Genomic DNA, 22,180 nt, shown 5'->3' on the forward strand with positions numbered 1-22,180 from the left:
TCGTTCATGAACTGTGAATTTCGCTAAGCAATATTATTCAATAGCATATTAGATAAATGGATTCTAAGTATTGCACAAAAAGCTAAATACTTGCTCTAGTTCGGCAGTGTCATTTGCTTGATGTCCATTTACGATGCCTTGACTTTTTAGTTAAATCTGACGGATGTTCAAGTTACAGGTAATAGTATAACAACAAATTGTCATTGTTTTAAATATGGTGGAGTGAGGTCATGAAATGTGGTGTCGCGACTGAAGTTACCAGCGAGATGAGGAGCAGCTTGGGGGTGAGTGACGTGAGGAACTCCCGCTTGTGGGTCATAGCAGTCCGAAGGCTTGAAGCCGTGCTTGCTGTCGATGACGCAGTTGATAGAGCTGGCGGAGCAGCAGGGAAGTCCCCAGCAGAGCAGCTTGGGGCCCTCTTCTGCCAGGAGGTGGCACTGGCTCCGAAAGCTTGTGAAAGTTAAATCCTTTTGTCCGTGTGTTCCCCTGCCACCACTTGGTGAGTTGGTGAGTAAATTTTTTTTATCTGTCCATTTAAATAATTTTTTAGGGTATTCCTGAAGCCATGTATTTCAATTTTGCCTTTTGATCTCTTGCAATAGTTTATTGTATAGTTTAGTTCCTTTACATGGCACACTATTTTGGGTTTTTGTTTTGTTTTTTCTATTGAGATGTAAATGGTGGCTGGTTCCATGTTGGTATAGAGACCTTTTTGTTGGTTACTGATTAATGTCTTTTTTATTGTGGATAACTGTTTGCAAAATGTACTCACATGGAACAGTAAAGATTCCCATAGACTTAAACAACTCAGTGAAGGGAGTTCTCTTGCTCCTTTTTGTCATAACTTGTACAGTCCTTGTTTGCAGTTTAAAAATTCTTTGTCTGTTCAGCTCATTTGTCTCCAGAACATTTTCACATAACTATTCACAGAATGAACATATGCAAAATACACTACGAGATCAAAAGTATCCGGACACACTGAAAAACATACGTTTTTTATATTAGGTGCATTTTGCTGCCACCTACTGGCGGGTACTCCATATAAGTGACCTCAGTGGTCATTAGACATCGTGACAGAGCTGAATGGGGTGCTCCGCAGAACTCACAGACTTTGAATGCGGTCAGGTGATTGAGTATCACTTGTGTCACACATCTGTACACGAGATTTCCACACTCCTAAACATACCTAGCTCAATTGTTTCCAATGTGATAGTGAAGTAGAAATGTGAAGGGACACATACAGCACAAAAGTGTACAGGCCAACCTCGTCTGTTGATTGACAGAGACAGTTGACAGTTGACAGTTGAAGAACGTCGTAATGTGTAAGACCATCACACAGGAATTCCAGACTGCTTCAGGATCCACTGTAAGTACTATGACAGTTAGCCGGGAGGTGAGAAAACTTGGATTTCATGGTTGAGAGGCTGCTCATAAGCCACGCATCACGTAGATAAATGCCAAACAACACCTCACTTGGTGTAAAGAGCATAAACATTGGACAATTGAACCGTGGACAAACATTGTGTGGAGTGACGAATCATGGTACACAATGTGGCGATCCGATGGCAGGGTGTGGATATGGCACATGCCCAGTGAACATCATCTGCTAGTGTGTGCAGTGCCAACAGTAAAATTCAGAGGTGGTGGTGGTGATGGTGGTGGTGGTGGTGGTAGTGGTGTGGTTGTGTTTTTCATGGAGGGGGCTTGCACCCCTTGTTTTGCATGGCTCTTTCATAGAACAGACCTACATTGATGTTTTAAGCACCTTCTTGCTACCCACTGTTGAAGAGCAATTTGGGGATGGTGACTGCATCTTTCAACACAATTGAGCACCTGTTCATAATGCATGTCCTGTGGAGGAGTGGTAATAACATCCTTGTAATGGATTAGCCTGCACCGAGTACTGACCTGAGTCCCATAGAACACCTTTGTGATGAAACTTCCTGGCAGAGTAAAACAGTGTGCCGGACCGAGACTCGAACTCGGAACCTTTGCTATTTGTGAGCAAGTGCTCTACCAACTGAGCTACCCAAGAATGACTCACACCCCGTCCTCACAGCTTTACTTCTGCCAGTAGCTCGTCTCCTACATTCCAAACTTTACAGAAGGTCTCCTGCGAACCTTGCAGAACTAGCACTCCTGAAAGAAATGATATTGTGGAGACATAGCTTAGCCACAGCCTGGGGGATGTTTCCAGAATGAGATTTTCACTCTGCAGTGGAGTGTGCGCTGATATGAAACTTCCTGGCAGATTAAAACTGGAAGGTAGGAGACGAGTTACTGGCAGAAGTAAAGCTGTGAAGACAGGGCACGAGTCGTGCTTGGGTAGCTCAGTTGGTAGAGCTGGATAGCTCAGTTGGTAGAGCACTTACCCGCGAAAGGCAAAGGTCCCAAGTTCGAGTCTCAGTCCAGCACACAGTTTTACTCTGCCAGGAAGTTTCATATCAGCGCACACTCCGCTGCAGAGTGAAAATCTGATTTTGGCACCTTTGGGATGTTTTGAACGTCAACTTCATGCCAGGCCTCACCGAGTGACATCCATATCTCTCCTCAGTGCAGCACTCCGTGCCATTCCCCAAGAAACCTTCCCCCACCTGAGAGAATGGCAGCTGTCATCAAGGCTAAGGGTGGGCCGACACCATATTGAATTCAAACATTACTGATGGAGGGCGCCACGAACTTTTAAGTCATCTTCAGCCAAGTGTCCGAATACCTTTGATCACATAGTGTATGATGATGTGGTTCAAGAGCTACTACACACAGAATTTATTATTCCAAGTGCAATGCATGCTGAAGCTACTCGTTTCACGAGGGCATTAACATTCTGTGTCTATTGTAGTTGTGTGTCAACATGTATCCCTAGCAATTCTCTTTGTGATACACATTCCGTCAGTCCCTCTTTCATTTTTAAAGAGTTATTTTCGGGTTTTTTGGTTATGTGAAATATTGCTTTTTTTACGTTTTAAGTTAATTCATTGTTGTCTACCCATCTGCAAACATGCATGAGCACTTCTTCAGCTTTGTCCTTTAGTACATTTTGTGATGTTTCACTGTTGACAGTGTTACTGTCATCAGCAAACTATACTGTTTCACCATCCTTGACACTCTGCATAAAATTGACATATATCAAGAAGAGTTTGGGTCAAGAAAACTTCCTTGAGGGTATCAATATTAATGTATTCCAGTCAGAAAGATATTTTATGGTATGATTGGAGTTAGTCTGAAGGATCTCCACCCATTGCACCCTGTTTTTAAGATATGAATGAAACAACTTATTTGCTAATCCTCTTATACCTAGAGCTTCCAGTTTATTTAACAGAATTGTGTGGTGTGCTTATCAGGGGATTCACTTAAGTCAAGAAATATATATGTTAGTTGATCTCCTTGATCTGGTGCTTCCAGAACAACATTTGCAAAATGAGTTATAGCTGATTGAGTGCTTTTAGCAGACCTGAATCCAAACTGTTCTTTACATGGAAAATTGTACTTTTATAAGTACCCTATGAGTCTAATTTTCATTATGGTTTCCATTACTTTTGAAAATGATGACAGTAAAAGAGACAGGCCTATAATTTTCTGTATTTTCAAGGGCTTCTGTCTTATGTAGGGAGAGGACATTTGCATGCTTTAGTGCCTCTGGGAAGCAACCTGTGGTGAATGATTCATTCATGATGTGCACTAAAGGGTCTTTTATACTGTGTATACAGCACTTCAGCAAGCACATGGGCACTTAATCTTTACCTGCTGAGGTTTTATTTTTTAGGTTCCGAACGGCATTGCTTATTTCTTCTAAGTGGTGGGTTGCAGCATAATTGTGTTTGGAATATATTTCAGTGTTTGTACAGGTTGCATATTGTCAGATTTGTGTTGCAGTTTAGTAGCTGTGTTGTCGAAATATTGATTTGCAAATTTTGCAATTTTTTGTGATCATGTATTGTGGTACTGGTGTGCTGTAATTCTATGTTTACCTGTTTTGCCTTTTTGCTATTTGTCTCCTGTTTGGTGAAATTTCAGGCTAATTTTATTTTGTTATCTGCCTTTTATACAATTTTATCATTTTGAGACATTTCTGCTGTTACTAAAACTTTTTACATACGTCTTTGGAAGTATTTTGAAATGCAGGGTCATTCTGGTTCCTTTTATGTTGCTGAGGTGTTTGAGTGTTACAGACCATTTCTTTATCCTGTTGGTCACCTAGTTACTTTTGTTTTGTATTTTAGTGTCTTGTTGTACTTCTGGAAACACTTCTTCAATCCTGAATTTAAATTTCAGTAGAAACTTTGAAAACTTCCTGTCTGAACTGGTCTCCACATAAACTTCTCCCCATGTTGCATTGTTCATTTGCACAGTAAATTCAACCCTTTATTGCTCAGAGAAGAATCCTCTATGTCAGTATTTTAGTTTTGTTTTCCACAGCTACGTGTAATTTTAAGAGCTGACTGGAATGATCTGAAAGGCCTAGGTTACCTCCAACAACATCACAATTTTCTTTCTCCAAATCAGCTAGTATATGGCCACTGAGTGATGCTGAATGCTTAGTTACCCTTGTGGTTAATCAATGATGATATTCTATGGCTGTATATAATATTCAAAAATGTGTTGCAAAATCCATCCGTGTTCAATGTGCTAATGATTAAGTCTCCACAAATGAGAATTTTGTCCTTAGGATTAGTAACTATGTACAACACTTGGATTAGGTTTGCTATGAATGTACCTATGCAACCACTGGGAGAACACTAAATACAAAGTGTAGTTAGTCTTTGATACCTGTGGCTTTCGTATCTCTATAGCTAATATTTCTACATGTTTTTCTTTACTTAATGAAATGATGTCACTTCTAACCTTAGACATAATCCCTTCCTTTGCATATATACATGATCCACCAGCTCTCGTAGTGGTTCTACTATAATGGTATGCTAGATTGTACCAGCTTAGCGCCACATGTGCAATTTGACCCAGATTCTATGCAAACAAGTGAGCTATCAGTGGTCTGCAGTTTCACTTCTTTTATTTCTTATATACAGTATATTTTGGTGGAGAACTGAGAAACACTAAGCCCTTCTTACCTTGGAGACGTCTCGTTGTTCTTGTGTTCGTGTAAAAATCAGTTGGACGATGAGAAGCTATATTTTTCTTGTCATTCAATTCACTATTCACTGTTATTTCTGCCAACTCCAAATTTATTTGCATATTTTGCTGCTACTGCTGATGGTTCTATCGTTCTACATTTTTTGAGGTGTTTTGGTTGTTCCTGTTGGATCTGGTGATGGTGTTGCGAATATGGGTTTGGTATTGAAGTTATTTTGGTGCTTTTTTCCCCCTTGGGTATCAAGTTCACCAGACTTTATTTATCCATAACATTTAGATTGGTTGGTTGTTTTGGGAAAGGAGACCAGACAGCGAAGTCATCAGTCTCATTGGATTAGGGAAGGACGGGGTAGGAAGTCAGCTGTGCCCTTTTAAAGGAACCATCCCAGCATTTGCCTGAAGCGATTTAGGGAAATCACGGAAAACCCAAATCAGGATGGCCGGACGCGGGATTGAACCGTCATCCTCCCGAATGCGAGTCCAGTGCATACCATTCAGGCTTAGTCTGTGTAGTGTGGAGTGTATATCCTATATTACTCATGTCAACATATTCCACATTTTTAAAATTTCTGCAGATTTTAGAAAACTGATTATTGGCACTTTGTATTTCTGTATTAAAACACAACTGCCTCACTAGATTGTAGCGATGTGGAATATTCACAATTATGACATTTGTATGTGTGCTGCTTGTTTCCTGCATAGTTGACAAAAATGTACGAATAGCAGTTGAAAGTAGTGTGTTTTACACAGTTCAATGAGGTGTTTTCCATAAAGACACCCATTATGATTGTGACACACTATCCATTTTTTATTAAAGATATTAGGAGATGTTTTCCATTTAAGACAACTATTATGATTCTGTATCATCTTTTTTTGTCCATGATGTTATCACTGTTATGTAATTAGATCGATAAAAAAATCTGCTCACCATGCAGTGGCAGGAGAACACATATATAAAGGGTATTACAGTTTACAGTTTGAAAGCTTTAAGCACTGGTGGCAGAATAGTTGAAGGGGAAGGAAGATGAGCGAAGGGAAGGCAATGTCTGAGGAAAGGGGTAGAGTTCAGAAAAGGTGCCCAGAAACCCGGGTCAGAGGAGACTTCACCTGTCTTCCTTCCCCTTCAATCCTTCTGTCAAAGGAAGGAGCCACTGGTTCCGAAAGCTCGTAGACTGCAGCTGCTTGGTAAATAGATTTTTTATCACTCAATTATATTATACTTTCAAAAATTGAGTATTTCATTATCATTATTGTTATATTTGATTTTAAATTATTTCAAAATTATGATGGAGAATGTAATTTGCCAAAGTACAAAGACTGGGAACAAATGAGAAATCTCAGAAAGGAAACATAGAACTCTTTGTTACGTGTGTGTGTGTGGGGGGGCTGTCTGCATCATCATGCTGTACCAGAAAACTCTGTGAGCGCAGCTGGTAAAGTTTCAAGCCAAAATAATGAGAGGAAAGATTTGTCAGAAACAAGTGACACCAAATACAAAAAAGCTCTTTTTGCAGCTCTTGTGCTCAGTTGTGTTCAGCCATGATGGAAGTAAGTAATTATAGGGGAGATAACACATCTTTAAAATTATTTTAATCACAAGTATAGGCAAAGGGAAAACCATATTTATATATTAACAGTATGATAAAAATGTTTATCCTATCTTTGCTAATAATAACTGATGCGGAAGATGAATTACAAGGTATTAGTGGACCCCCCTGTGCTTAGTTGTAATTATGCAGTACAAATTAATGCTACCAATAAATAATTCTACTGAAAAGGTAAGTTCTTAAGGCAGAGAAACATGGAAATACTTATGTAGTTCAAAATTCTTTAATTACATCACCTACAGTTCAGTCAGCAGGTACTCAAAACACTCAAATTTTCTGAACTTTCCGTATGTTGCTTGTTGGTGGTACATAGCACAGACTAAGTTTTTGATATTGAGAACCATTTGCTAACTTACGGTGAACTGAAAAATCGTGAAATTTTGTCACTCCTCCCCCTGCAGTCTACAACAAAGCACTTAAGAGTTTTCTTGTACAGCACAAAAAGTATTTTTTCAGCACATATTTACCAAGACCAAGATAGAGCGCTTCAAAGGAACAGAAAAATTCCCAAATTAAAAGAGTGCAGGTTTTAGCATGATAATTTTAATTTCATACCATTTTTAAAAGATAATGGTTTGTTATTCAATCTGTATATTGAGGAAGCAGTCAAGGAGGCAAAAGAAAAATTTGGAGTAGGAATTAAAATCCATGGAGTAGGAATAAAAACTTTGAGGTTTGCTAGTGACATTGTAATTCTATTCTCTTCTTGTCCTAACTATTTATCGCCCATGTTTCACTTCCGTACATGGCTACACTCCATACAATTACTTTCAGAAAAGTCTTCCTGACACTTAAATCTATACTCGATGTTAACAAATTTCTCGCCTTCAGAAATGCTTTCCTTGCCACTGCCAGTCTACATTTGATATCCTCTCTGCTTCTACCATCATCAGTTATTTTGCTCCCCAAATAGCAGAACTCTTCTACTACTTTAAGGTTCTCATTTCCTAATCTGATTCCTTCAACATCACCTGATTCATGTGACTACATTCCATTATCCTCATTTTGTTTTTGTTGATGCAGAGAGCTGCATCAATCCAATCTCTGGACCGACGACGACATCGGTATACACCTCTAATGGCCAACATATAACATTTTACACAATTTAAATGTATGCAAAATCAAAGAATTTAAATGAAAAGTAAGACTAAAGGAGAAAAGGTAAAACATAAAGACACTTTATGATGACACACAATACAAACTGAAAATTATGAGACATAATGGCTGGAGAAATTTGGAGAAACACCGACAGAAATATTTAAAAGCAGAATAAACAATACGAAGCTTTTCAGAACTGCTAAGTCTTTTCTTAGGGTGGAAAGAGGTATTAGTTGGCGAAGGTTTGAAACAAGAGTGGGTCACTCAATTCTAGGGGACTACCTGTTGCCAGGATAGGAAGCAAATAATTTTAATTCTACATCCTGGCAGTATGTATAGGAAAGAAATTTTGTTTGCTTATCATTTAGTTTTGTCACGTGAATCCTTCTGAAGATACGTTAAAAACTAATAGTTATAAAATTCATCTACATGTCGGAACACTATTTAATTCAAGAAGAACACACAAATTAGACATTTAATTACCTGCAATGAGATTCTGTTGCGTACTAATAGCCCTATTTTCAAATCCATTGCATCCAGCTGCTGCGAGAGATTCTCATTGTGTCGTATCGTTTTTCCTATCTGTTCCTTCAAGTTCTGTAAACAATAACATACAATTTTCTTAAATGTCAAATACCTGCATGATGCTCATATTTAAGTACAATCTCACTTTGGATAATAATACTGAAGTATAATAATGTGGAAGAGGGAGCTCATGCACCAAATTATGCAATTTTTGTTACCAAAGGAAAAAAAAGATATTTCTGAGGCCCATTCAATACTACAGCAACAAAAAAGGAAATTGTGAAATAAACACAAGAGAATAAGTAATAAAAATAATGGGGAAAGTAAGGTCAATGAATCCAAAGATTTTCAATAAGGACTGACAATAATGAATTCCTGAGATTAGATAATGAATTTTTGGTACTAACAGTTCTTTTTTCAGTACCAAATCAGAGATGGAAGGGAGATGGCTCTGAGCACTATGGGACTCAACATCTTAGGTCATAAGTCCCCTCTAACTTAGAACTAACTAACCTAAGGACATCACACACACCCATGCCCAAGGCAGGATTCGAAACTACAACCGTAGCAGTCCCGCGGTTCCGGACTGCAGCGCCAGAACCGCACGGCCACCGCGGGCAGAAAGAGAGGGGGGGGTGGCGGGGAGGGGCGGGGGGGAGTGAGGGGCGGGGGGGAGTGAGGGGCGGGTGGGAGAGAGGGGCGGGTGGGAGAGAGGGGCGGGTGGGAGAGAGGGGCGGGTGGGAGAGAGGGGCGGGTGGGAGAGAGGGGCGGGTGGGAGAGAGGGGCGGGGGGGGAGAGAGAGGCGGGGGGGGTGAGAGGCGGGGGGGTGGGGTGAGAGGCGGGGGGGTGGGGTGAGAGGCGGGGGGGTGGGGTGAGAGGCGGGGGGGGGGGAGGCGGGGGGGGGGGTGAGAGGCGGGGGGTGAGAGGCGGGGGGTGAGAGGCGGGGGGTGAGAGGCGGGGGGTGAGAGGCGGGGGGTGAGAGGCGGGGGGTGAGAGGCGGGGGGTGAGAGGCGGGGGGGGAGAGGCGGGGGGTGAGAGGCGGGGGGGGAGAGGCGGGGGGTGGGAGAGGCGGGGGGTGGGAGAGGCGGGGGGGGAGAGGCGGGGGGGGGGGAGAGGCGGGGGGGAGTCGGGGGGGGAGAGGCGGGGGGGGAGAGGCGGGGGGGGGAGAGGCGGGGGGGAGAGGCGGGGGGGAGAGGCGGGGGGGGGGGGGAGGCGGGGGGGGGGGAGAGGCGGGGGGGGGAGAGGCGGGGGGGGAGGCGGGGGGGGAGGCGGGGGGGGGAGAGGCGGGGGGGGGGAGAGGCGGGGGGGGGAGAGGCGGGGGGGAGAGGCGGGGGGGAGAGGCGGGGGGGAGAGGCGGGGGGGAGAGGCGGGGGGGGGAGAGGCGGGGGGGAGAGGCGGGGGGGAGAGGCGGGGGGGAGAGGCGGGGGGGAGAGGCGGGGGGGAGAGGCGGGGGGGAGAGGCGGGGGGGAGAGGCGGGGGGGGAGAGGCGGGGGGGAGAGGCGGGGGGGAGAGGCGGGGGGGGAGAGGCGGGGTGGAGAGGCGGGGGGGAGAGGCGGGGGGGAGAGGCGGGGGGGAGAGGCGGGGGGGAGAGGCGGGGGGGAGAGGCGGGGGGGAGAGGCGGGGGGGAGAGGCGGGGGGGAGAGGCGGGGGGGGGGAGGCGGGGGGGGGAGGCGGGGGGGGAGGCGGGGGGGGAGGCGGGGGGGGGAGGCGGGAGGGGGGGAGAGCGGGGGGGAGAGGCGGGGGGGAGAGGCGGGGGGGAGAGGCGGGGGGGAGAGGCGGGGGGGAGAGGCGGGGGGGAGAGGCGGGGGGGAGAGGCGGGGGGGAGAGGCGGGGGGAGAGGCGGGGGGGAGAGGCGGGGGGGAGAGAGAGAGTGGGGGGAGAGAGAGTGGGGGGAGAGAGAGTGGGGGGAGAGAGAGTGGGGGGAGAGAGAGTGGGGTAGAGAGAGTGGGGGGAGAGAGAGTGGGGAGAGAGAGAGTGGGAGAGAGAGAGTGGGGAGAGAGAGAGTGGGGAGAGAGAGAGTGGGGAGAGAGAGAGTGGGGAGAGAGAGGGGGGAGAGAGGGGGGAGAGGGGGGAGAGACGGGGGTTGAGAGGGGGCAGAGAGGGGGCAGAGAGGGGGGAGAGAGGGGGGAGAGAGGGGGGAGAGAGGGGGGAGAGAGGGGGGAGAGAGGGGGGAGAGAGGGGGGAGAGAGGGGGGAGAGAGGGGGGAGAGGGGGGGAGGGGGGGAGAGAGGGGGGAGAGAGGGGGGAGAGAGGGGGGAGAGAGGGGGGAGAGAGGGGGGAGAGAGGGGGGAGAGAGGGGGGAGAGAGAGAGGGGGAGAGAGGGGGGAGAGAGGGGGAGAGAGGGGGGAGAGAGGGGGGGAGAGAGGGGGAGAGAGGGGGGAGAGAGGGGGGAGAGAGGGGGGAGAGAGGGGGAGAGAGGGGGCAGAGAGGGGGCAGAGAGGGGGCAGAGAGGGGGCAGAGAGGGGGGAGAGAGGGGGGAGAGAGGGGGGAGAGAGGGGGGAGAGAGGGGGGAGAGAGGGGGGAAAGAGGGGGGAGAGAGGGGGAGAGAGGGGGGAGAGAGGGGGGAGAAAGGGGGGAGAAGGGGGGAGAGAGGGGGGAGAGAGGGGGGAGAGAGGGGGGAGAGAGGGGGGAGAGAGGGGGGAGAGATGGGGGAGAGATGGGGGAGAGATGGGGGAGAGATGGGGGAGAGATGGGGGAGAGATGGGGGAGAGACGGGGGCCAGATTGGGGGAGAGAGGGGGAGAGGGTGGGGGGAGGGTGGGGGAGAGGGTGGGGGAGGGTGGGGGAGGGTGGGGGGAGGGTGGAGAGGGGGAGAGTGTGGGGGGAGGGTGGGGGAGCGGGTGGAGAGGGGGAGAGGGGGAGAGGGGGGAGAGGGGGGAGAGGTGGGTAATCTGTAACACTGCTGGGTTTATGCCACACATAGTTTACGTTTTCCTTGTCACAGTTGAATATTTTCTGTGGATTGCACCGGTAACTTAAATTTTTATGGCGCTATTAGTATTTCCATTTACCTGAGAAAGGTCAACTTATAACAACAACAGAAAAATATTGTCGGTACGCAAGTTCTGTGTTGACAAAGAGTACAAAATCGGAATGCTCTGATTTGTTTTTAGGTTTGTTTAATTCTTTTTTGTAGACACACAGTTTATAGATTACACAGATAACCCTCCAAAAATTTTGATACATTCCTGAAATCATTTGAGGAAGTTATGAGTAAATTAGTATTATGTACAGAAGTGTAAATCTATCATGTGACTGTCAGGAGGGCAAACATTTTCCAGATTGTATTTTACCTATGGGGCTGAAGACCTACTCGAACTAGTACCAGCTAGAATACTCATAGCTAACACACAAAGTAGTTAACAAATTATGTTATGACCACATCATCTCAGCCAATTCTCTAAATGGTCACCTTTCAGATCATTTAGGTGAGACTTTAGTCTTAAAATTTAATACTTAACACAAACCAAGTAAAATTACGAACACAAGAGAATATTATACGCAAACAATACTGCTATACTAAGACACAGTGTATGCCAAGAATCTTGGAAGTGAGTAAAGACTGCCATTGAGTTCATTGTTGAATGGAGCTTGTACTATGATGTTTTGGCTGGGCACTAACGGTGCCACCTCATTGAAAAAATAAACGACACCATGCCACTGAAAAAGTGAAAAATCAATAACAATCCACCTTTAAAATAAAAGCCAGAGCAATTAGATGTTAAAAAAAAACATATATCATCCATAAAACTTTTAACTCTGAGTTATGTAAATCACTCTATAAGCAGTGCAAGTATCATTTCTACAAAGTAGTCAGGACATGAATAGAAGAAAGAATGAATCAACAGATACAAGGCTCAGATAACACTTCAAAGTCTTTCTGGTGAATCGTAAATAAAATCAGAAATAATGCAACAGAAACTGAAATTAATACTGTAGCATGTGCGTGACCAATGATGACATTTCTGGTCCATCTCCAAGTAGCAATATTTTTAGTGCTTACTTTACAGATACTGCTGAAAGTGATATCTGGATGAAATAGGATGAACAATCCTACATATAACACCCTTGATGCAAAGAATTGTAGTACACTACCTTCAGCAGGTACTAATGACATTCTGCAGCTTATTGCTAGCCTCAAATCATAAATCCAGAAAGATCAGGTGAAATTTCTCTATCTGTACCAAAGAAATGTAAACATGAGTTAGTAAAACCAATAGTTCATATAATTAACTGTGCTCAATAAGGTGAAACTATCTGTAGTTGAAGTCTTTCACAAAAAAAGCGGAGAAAATGATAAAAAGCTTCTTGGATTGTTACAACAATCCTGACATGTTATGTGATTTAAAGCACGATTTCAGAAGTGGCTGAAGTACAATGTCAGCAGTAGTGCAATTTGATCATTACAAACTGAAGAAAACACATGAAAAATTCCAAGCAGCAAGTGTATTCTTGACGCTCTCCTAAGCTTTTAACTGAGTACATCATGGCACACACTTTCAAATACTGTGATGAGTGGTGTCACTGGAATTCTTATGCAACTATTAAAAACAAATTTAAAGGGTAGAAACCAGTATATATAAATTATATATGATAATGGAAAAAACAACTACAATCCCTTTAAGCCAAGTGGTTCAAATAGAGAAAAAATTGAGAATAATAAGATTCTATCAAGGAGCTTTTCTGGGTTTATACAGAGATGAGAAACTCATGGAAGCAGCAGGCTGATCATGTCTGAAAAAAATAACAGTCTATATGTATTAAGAACATTATCACCATATTTGAATGCTGAAAGGCTAAGAAATGTATATTTTGGATTAGTACATCATTTCTTATCTTATGTAATAAGTGTGAGGAGGACTTGTCAAAATAATATAAGAATGATTTTAATATTGCAGAAGAGAGCCTTGGGAATCGTGGAAAAAGTAAGATCCGAAACTGATTGTAAAAAAAACTGTTTACAAGAATTAATGTTCTTACAATATGTGTCATGTATATTCTATAAGCCATTACGTTACTGTGGCGGGGCGGAGGGGGGGGGGGGGAGAAGAAAAAAAACACACACAACACTGAGGTCACAAATAGGAACATGCATATTCACAACCACAACATGATGTACAAGACTGATTTACATATTGTTAACAAAAGATTCATGACAATAGCAAAAGCTCATGTTGAAGAAGTTGTTTCCCACAATTTGCAACAAAATGGTATTAAGAATATGCTGACTGAAGATTTTTTAATAAGCAATTTATGCAATAGTTTATCCATAAATAAATGTGTAATTCGGAACTAACGAGAAAGATAATGTCAGCAACAATGGTCCTAGTAATAAATACAATTGCATATAAAGTGAATAAGTGTCCTACTGTGTGAATTTAAAAAATTGTAGAATAGTTGCTTGAATGGTTCACAGATGATGTGTCTGATGGCAATGGGACATTTGCATCTGAAGATGACGAGCAGATGTATTGTGGAAATATTCTGCAGTTTACTCAGTATCATCTGTCACAGCACCAGTGAACCATTCAAGTAGTAGTTATGGTAGGAACGCCTCAAACAGTACGATTGTAGAGTAGAGCAGAAAACTTATCTGCGGGCATTAATGCTGATTTGTTGGCACTGTCCATGTATGAAAAAGTATGTGTTATGCATAGAAAATAAATACTATTCCATCTGGAATTAAGAGATTTTGCTGCTATCTAGAACAAGGAATGGAAACTTGGCTCAAAGCACTGATATGTGAGCATTACTTTTGAGAGTAATTTTAGTAGTTTATCCCAAATTATTCTGCAGTTAACAATTATCTCGTTTATATTTTATTTCTTTGACATTTAGAGACACACATTTCCTTCCATTCTTCCATAATCATTCAAGGTTGCCTATTCTTTTCTCTGGTGGGAACTACATATTAGAAGCTCATGAGATCAACAGAAAGGTCTCCCTGAACTATATTAGCATATAACACAACTGTCTATTTGGAATTTCCTTTCATGAACAGAGCATGTGTGTGGAGGAAGGTAATGGGGATCAATCATCTGTACAAATAAATGTGTGTTTTAAAGGCAAGTACTGATAGGCCTATATTTCTTTCTTTAAATTTAACATTTCTGTACTCTATTTTCCCTGGCTTGTCTTCTAGACAATATGGTGACCTAGTAGGTCAACAACTTTGGTAATAATAACAATAAAATAACCTTACCTGCATCAGTAGCTCTTGTTCATAGTCATCTACGCCATCCTTCAGTAACTTTGCAAAATGACGAACTGCACAAAATGATGGCTGTGCCTCATGAGCAAGAGACAAAAACGCCCGGCGAGCAAGACAACCACGCCAAAATGCTTGGATTTTCACCACAAGTTTCTCCTAGAAAAACAGTTACTCTTAGCACTGAACAAAGGAGCAGGAAATAGATAAGAATTTTATCATGAATGAATACAACACCTTTCCTCAATCATAGAAGTGGATAGAAATTAATATTTCAACAGCAGCTGTAACAATGATTTACTGTCATGATCAGGTTTGCCTAGTGGCCATGAACACTGTACCTGGATTGGAAATACAATAGTTGCAACTCACATTCTAAGTTCAAGACAACTCTAAGCATATGGAAGTAGTTACTGTCTGGTCATATGCATACATTTGTTAGCCTCCACAGCCCTGTCTCTTCAGCAAGATGAGTTGTGAAAGAATTGTTTGAGGAACAACCACAGACATGAGGATGTTTATGTGGTCCTCCACACTATCTGCTATCAATCCTAGAGAGCATATAGGAAGGCAGGAGTTGTGGTTGGTGTTTGGGAAGCCAACTTAAAAATTAATTTCTAATTTGAATCTCTCTTATGAAGTCAAAACAAGTGTCTGTAGTGGAAACTTAACTATTTACAGCACAAGCAAAATCTGCTTGCATAGCACAAAATTGGCTGCCACTGTTATGAAGGAATCAAGGAACAAAGATCAGGGTTTAATGTCTTATCAACAATGAGGCCATTAAAGACAGAGCAGAACCTCAAATTGTTTTGTTAAGCATGGGGAAGGAAATTGGCCATACCCTTTCAAAGGAGCCATCCTGGTATTTGCCTAGAGTGATTTAGGGAAACCACGGAAAACTTAAATCTGGATGGCCAAAGGCGGATCTGAACTGCCATCCTTCTGAATGCAAATTCAGTGTGCTAACCACTGCACCACTTCCTTTTGTGATGCTAGTAGGTGGTGGTGATTCTGCAGCAGACATCATAAGTCCATAGAAACCAGATGCAATACTCGTGTGCAAAGAACTATATTAGAAACACCAAGCCAGAAGCACATGGTACCTCTTTTATGCTGACAGCAGTAGCAATATATTTTAGTGTGGTCCCCATAAGACACCAAAGACAGTGGAAATTGTCCTGATGCAAGTCCCTGCCCAACCACTAGTATAGCAATGTCTTTAGTGCCTGGAGACAATAGTTGTGTGTGTGTGTGTGTGTGTGTGTGTGGGGGGGGGGGGGGGTTAATTTCACTTATTATACTCCTGGGAGTCTGCTTGCACACATCAGGTAGTATTACATAATATGTTATATGTCCACTTCTAGGTGCAAGAGTAGGTGCACTAGTTTCCTAAACACTGTTGTTATATTCTTCACATTCGTTAACATCCATGTCATCTACAACCTGTATAACTTCCTGTCACATCTACATCAGCACCACTCTCATACCCATTTCCAAAAACTGATTCATTATCATCACCACCACCCCTCTCATGTGTATCTGTTAAAACCGGCTCATTAAAAAATAAAATATAATGCCACATCTTACTTTAACAAAACACAATTCCTAACTGTGAATTTGTTCAAACATGCACGTGTATGTATTTCCCATAAATTGGCTACAACAATGGACACACAAATGCTGGCTGAGAAGGTGCCTTATTGTATTATAGACCTGGGGTATTTTCTGATCCCATTCGAAAAATTTCAAATTATTATACTAAGAACTGCAACATAACCATAAATATTTTGCCCCGTTATAATAAAGAGAGATGATAATGAATTAATTTTTGGAAAGGGTAGAGTCTATAATAAGCATGTCCATGTTAAAACTATTTTTTTAGTTTAAAGAGCCTTGCTGTCCAATAAATAAATAAATAAATAACAGACATCAAGCAAGGGTTAAGTCAGTCATTGTGAATATATGTGGAATAGTGCATGTTTGAATAGAAGATGCACATCCAATAGCTGGTAATTTTTCAACAAAATTCAGTAAAATATTAAAAATTTTAGCTAATTGATTAGGTAAAGTTCTTTATGAGCTTCCTTAGAGCTTTGCTCTCCTCCTCAAGTGAAGGGCCAGCTCAAGGATTTTTTATCACCCCCACCTCTATGAATGATGAGATCATAGCTTCATATATTTGTAAAAATAAAGTTCTAACAAAGTGTTAAGTTGTTTTTCAGAAAGGTTTTCAATAGAAAATGCTATCTATGCTTTCACTGATCAAATATTAAATACTCTGAATAAGCGAACATCAACCACTGGGATCCTTTGTGACCTCTTAAAGCCTTCAATTGTGTACATCATAGAATTTTTCAGTATAAGCTTAAGTATTGTGGCATGAGTGGGACAGTGCAGAAGGTTGAAATAAACAGTTCTCACAATGTACAGAAATCAGCAGATCCCTCAAACTGGGGAGGTATCAAGAATGTGTTCCACAGGGTTCAGTCTTATTATTATTATTATTATTATTATTACTACACACATCACCTGTACTGTACCACCATACAGCAAGACCTTCGGAGGTGGTGATCTAGATTTCTATAAACGTTGGTACTTCTAATATTTATTTATTTATTTCTTGTTCTGTAGATCCAGTTAGTGAGTCAATCACAAGGATATGGAAAGTGTCAAATTGTACAGGTTTCAATTTAAACTTACAATAAATACAAGGGCAATTCAATGGCAAATTGTACATAGTTTAAGTAAGGCATACTATAAATACAGTAACAGATACAATGTCAGCTAGATAACATAACAACCATTTAACAGAAAACGGAGTTTCAAATAAAGGTTAAAGATAAGAGCACAAAGTTAAGTCAGATATTAGGCCTACAAAAGTAAATACATGTACAGCCAATCTGTTGTTACAAAGAGTGTGCTAATGCCCAAATGCACAATAAAATCAATTAAACTACTACTAGACACAATAAGTTTAGTGATGGTATACATTTTCTTTCTGATATTCATCCACAGTATAATAAGATTTCTCTGTCAGGTAATCTTTGAGAACTTGTTTAAATTTTGGCTGTTCTGTATGAACACATTTGATATGTAGTGGTAAAGCATTGAACAGCTTAATGCTGGAGTAGTAAATTCCTTTTTGTACCAGAGTGAGACGTTTCATTTCGAAATGTAGATTGTTTTTGTTTCTGGTGTTATAACCATGGAATTTACTGTTGTATTGGTAGATGGAATAATTTTTGTACACAAAGGTCAGCAAAGAAAAAATATACTGTGAGGCAGTTGTTAGGATACCTATTTTCCGAAACAAATGCTTGCAAGAGTGTCTTTGATGGACCCAACACATTATTCTGATTGCTTTTTTTGGATGGTGAAAACCTTTTTTGCAAAGTGGTTGGTTCCCCCAGAATATGATACCATATGACATCAATGAGTGGAAGTAGCCAAATTAGGCAACCTTAATAGTGTCAAATTCAGCCACTGAAGAAATTACCCGTATCGCAAATGTTGCTGAACTAAGTTTTTTACATAGATGAAGAATGTGAACTGACCAATTATATTTACTGTCTATGTAAGCACCCAGGAATTTTTTATCTTCAACTTTCTGTATTGGTTCATCTCTACATTTTATGTGAATTTCATCGGGATTACTTTATGATGTATAGAACCTCATATAATGAGTTTTATCTGCATTGAGTGAGAGACCATTTGAGGAGAACCAATTTAAGATGTCATTAAAAACAGTATTTGTAGTTTGTTCAAGATCATGATCAATCAAATCGTCAATTAGAAATGTGGTATCATTGGCAAACAGGGTAAATTTGCTGTTTGTCTCAGAACAAAAAGGAAGATCATTAATAAAGATGAGGAAAAGCAGTGGGCCCAAAACGGAGCCTCGAGGCACACCACACGTTATCGTGCCACATTCAGACCAGGCAGGTTCTCCAGAAGAGCCATTTAGCATTACAGTCTGCTTCCGATCCTGTAGATATGATTGTAGCCACAAGCCAACAGTACCACCTAAACCATAGTATTCTGCCTTTTTACAAAGAATTTGGTGGTTTACACAGTCAAAGATCACAAAAAATACCCACTGGAGACTTTTTTTTTTTTTAATGGCTTCCAAAACTTGGTTGCTGAAAGAGAATATTGCCTGTTCAGTACAAAGACTGGCATAAAAACCAAACTAATTATTGCTTAAGATACTGTGGAAGTTGAGATGGTCTACAATCCTCCTGAGGTTTTTCTAGAATTTTCGAGAAGGTAGTTAATAGGGATACTGGGTGATAGTTTGTAACAATGCTTTTATCACCTTTATTAAAGAGAGGAATCACTACAGCCAACTTAAGTCTGTCAGGGACAATCCCATCTTGTAGGGATGCATTGTATATGTTGCATAAGACGGGACTAACAAATTTATAACAGTGTTTCAGTATTTTACTAGAAATATTGTCCACACCAGCAGAATTTTTATTTTTTAATGACTTCGCTTACAGTAACTGGAGGTAAGGATAACTGTAGGATTCTGTTGCTAATAGCTTTCTGTAGGAGGGACAATGATTCTTCCATAGAACCATTACAGCCTGTTTTCTCTGCAGCACTCAAAAAGTGGTTATTAAATATTTCTGCAACCAACTCAGGTTTCTTTATGACACTGTCCCCTGTTTTAATCTCTACCTGAGACATGTTCCCTGTTGTCCTGCCAGTTTCCCTCTTTATTACATTCCACATAGTTTTAATTTTATTTTCTGAGCTTTCAATTTCTGATTTTATGCACATACTTTTAGATTTATTTATAACCTTCTTGAGAATGCTACAGTAAAGTTTGTAGTGTTGTCATTTCTTTTGATCATTACAAGTCCTGAGAGAACTTTATAACATCCTCTTTGTTCTACAAGATGTTATTATCTCTGTAGTGATCCAAGACTTCTTGGCATTGCCTATATGACTATTTCTAACTACTTTTTTTTGGGAAAGATGGACTCAAATACAGACATGAATTCATTTAAAAATGAATTGTACTTTTTGTTTATGTCCGTTTCCCTATAAACTGGGCTCCAATCTCTCTCTTTTAGGCTATCATTGAATTTTTTAAGGCCCTGTTCATTTATTATCCTAAAAGATTTCCAAGAATGCTCCGTACTGTTGCACACACTGATGTAATTGAGCCTAAGCAATTGACCACCATGATCAGAAAGGCCAAGGATTGGATGTACAGTGATCTCATTGCATTTAGACTTATCTATAAATATATTATCTATCAGACTTTTACTGTTAACAGTAACCCTAGTTGGGAAATCTATTATTGCCATCAGATTATAAGACTCCATTAAATGCACTAAATCAGCTTTACTATTGCTCTCATTTAGGAAATCAACATTAAAGTCACCAGTAATTATCAAGTTCTTGGACTTTTGAGTACAGTATGGATAATAAAGAATCTAAGTGCTTACGAAATGCATTCAAATTCCCTGAGGGAGATCTATACACTGCTAACACTACAGCCGTGAAGTCATTTACAGTAATCTCAACACCACATACTTCAATTTGTTGCTCTATGCAATGGCTCTTTAAATCTAATGCATTGTACGATATGTTGTTTTTTACATAAATTACCACTCCACCTTTTTCCATGATGGTTCCAAAGTAATGCGCTGCCTGACAGTAACCACTTTGTTGTAACCTTTCAATATCTTTCACATGATGTTCACTAAAACATAATACATCAGTATCTTTTATTCCTTGTGGTTCCTCTAACAGAACAGTAATGTCATTTACTTTATTACCAAGTCCTCCCACATTTTGGTGAAAAATAGACATTTCTTTGGAATTAGAGACAGATGTAAACTTTTGCCTAAAAATTATCTGTAGCTACAGACACAGTATGTTCATTACTAACAATTTCCTGAAACATATGAGTTTGAAATCGAGTCTGAGTTAATGGCTGGAGCCATTTAAGTGCGATTGGTTCCAACTTTGGGGTACATTTGTGGACTTCTTTCCAATATTTTTGTTTTTAAGAGGGTACCTAATGCTTTTTTTCCCTGATCTGTTCAGGTGCATACCGTGTCTTGCAAATAATTCTCGTCCAAAACTGCTTATATCTACAACACAAGTATTGTTAAAATACTTACACAACTTTGCTAACTTAGAATTCGTTTGTGAGATAGCCTCATTTACACAGGACAGTGGAATTAAGTCATGTCTCTTTGGAATGTTCACAACAAATACCTTAGACTGATGAAGCGCCGATATTTTCTTCCTAAGCAACTGTATGATATCATTCCCTTCATTGCAGGCGACGTTGTTTGAGCCACCTATTAAGATCACACACTTGTTTTTTACTTTTTCAGGATCACACCCCGCTACAGCTTCTTTAAGTTTAGCACCTGGTTTCACAATTCCACAAACATCGGCAGCATTAAAACTGCTTTTCACTATATCAGCCATGCCTATACAATGACTATCAGCAAAAATGTGAAGACGATTTGTTGATGTTTCACTCACAGCAGACTGGATAACACCACTGCCACTTTCACTTTCATTGCTGTTAACTGAACGTTGTGGCTCTGGAAGATCAAACCTAACCTTTTTCCGATAGTTTATCGGCACACTCTTCTTACGATTGTTTTCACTTTCTGTGAGACTATTACTAGAACAAAGTACATCAAAATTGTTTACATTCTCGAACCTCGAAACATTTGCTGTAGACGAAGTTTTAGTGCCGATTGTTTGACGCTTGTTGTGTACTACCTTCCATTCTGATGATTTATCAGCGTCATTTTGCACCAATGTAGCCATGTTCTGGCGAAAGTTTTTGTCCTTCTGTCTGTATTGAAGCAATGGATCCATGTTTCGCTTCGACTTCCGTTCCATACCTTCGGACTTCAGGCTGTGGATTTCCATTCTTAGACTGCTAATTACACATTGTAAACTAGCAATATGCTCATTATACCCGGTAGCACGTCCTTTTGCATTGACGCATGCCTGTATTCGTAATGGCATACTATCCACAAGTTCATCAAGTCACTGTTGGTCCAGATTGTACTACTCTTCAACAGTGATTCGGCGTAGATCCCTCAGAGTGGTTGGTGGGTCACATCATCCATAAACAGCCCTTTTCAAACTATCCCAGGCATGTTCGATAGGGTTCATGTCTGGAGAACACGCTGGCCACACTAGTCGAGCGATGTCGTTATCCTGAAGGAAGTCATTCACATGATGTGCATAATGAGAGCACAGATTGTCGTCCATGAAAACAAATGCCTCTGCAATGAGCTGCCGATATGGTTCCAGTGTCTGTTGGAGAATGACATTCCCATATCGTTCAGCCATTATAGTGCCTTCCACGACCACCAAAGGTGTTCAGCCTGACCGGGTTGCCTCAAAACCCGTCTCCTATGATTGTCTGGTTGAAGGCATATGCGACACTCATTGATGAAGAGAACATGATGCCAATCCTGAGTGGTCAACTCGGCATGTTGTTGAGCCCATGTGTACCATGCTGCATGGTGTCATGGTTGCAAAGATGGACCTTGCCATGGACTTCAGGAGGGAAGTTGCGCATCATGCAGGCTATTATGCACAATTTGAGTTGTAACACGACGTCCTGTGGCTGCACGAAAAGTATTATTCATCATGGTGGCATTG

General features: G+C 41.6%; 1 protein-coding gene across 3 annotated transcripts in view; it reads right to left on the reverse strand.

Moving 5' to 3' along the window:
• LOC126268335 (ras GTPase-activating-like protein IQGAP1) overlaps positions 1-22,180 on the reverse strand; it is a 345,429-nt gene that overhangs the window by 148,693 nt on the left and 174,556 nt on the right. For all 3 annotated transcript variants that reach the window (XM_049973901.1, XM_049973902.1, XM_049973903.1), the window contains 2 exons: positions 14,519-14,683; positions 8,277-8,390 (listed from right to left, as the gene is read on the reverse strand). In XM_049973901.1, the coding sequence (XP_049829858.1) occupies positions 8,277-8,390; positions 14,519-14,683 (279 nt within the window). The remainder of the gene's footprint in view (positions 1-8,276; positions 8,391-14,518; positions 14,684-22,180) is intronic.

This window comes from Schistocerca gregaria, chromosome 1 (assembly GCF_023897955.1).
Source record: "Schistocerca gregaria isolate iqSchGreg1 chromosome 1, iqSchGreg1.2, whole genome shotgun sequence".
NCBI lineage: Eukaryota > Metazoa > Arthropoda > Insecta > Orthoptera > Acrididae > Schistocerca > Schistocerca gregaria.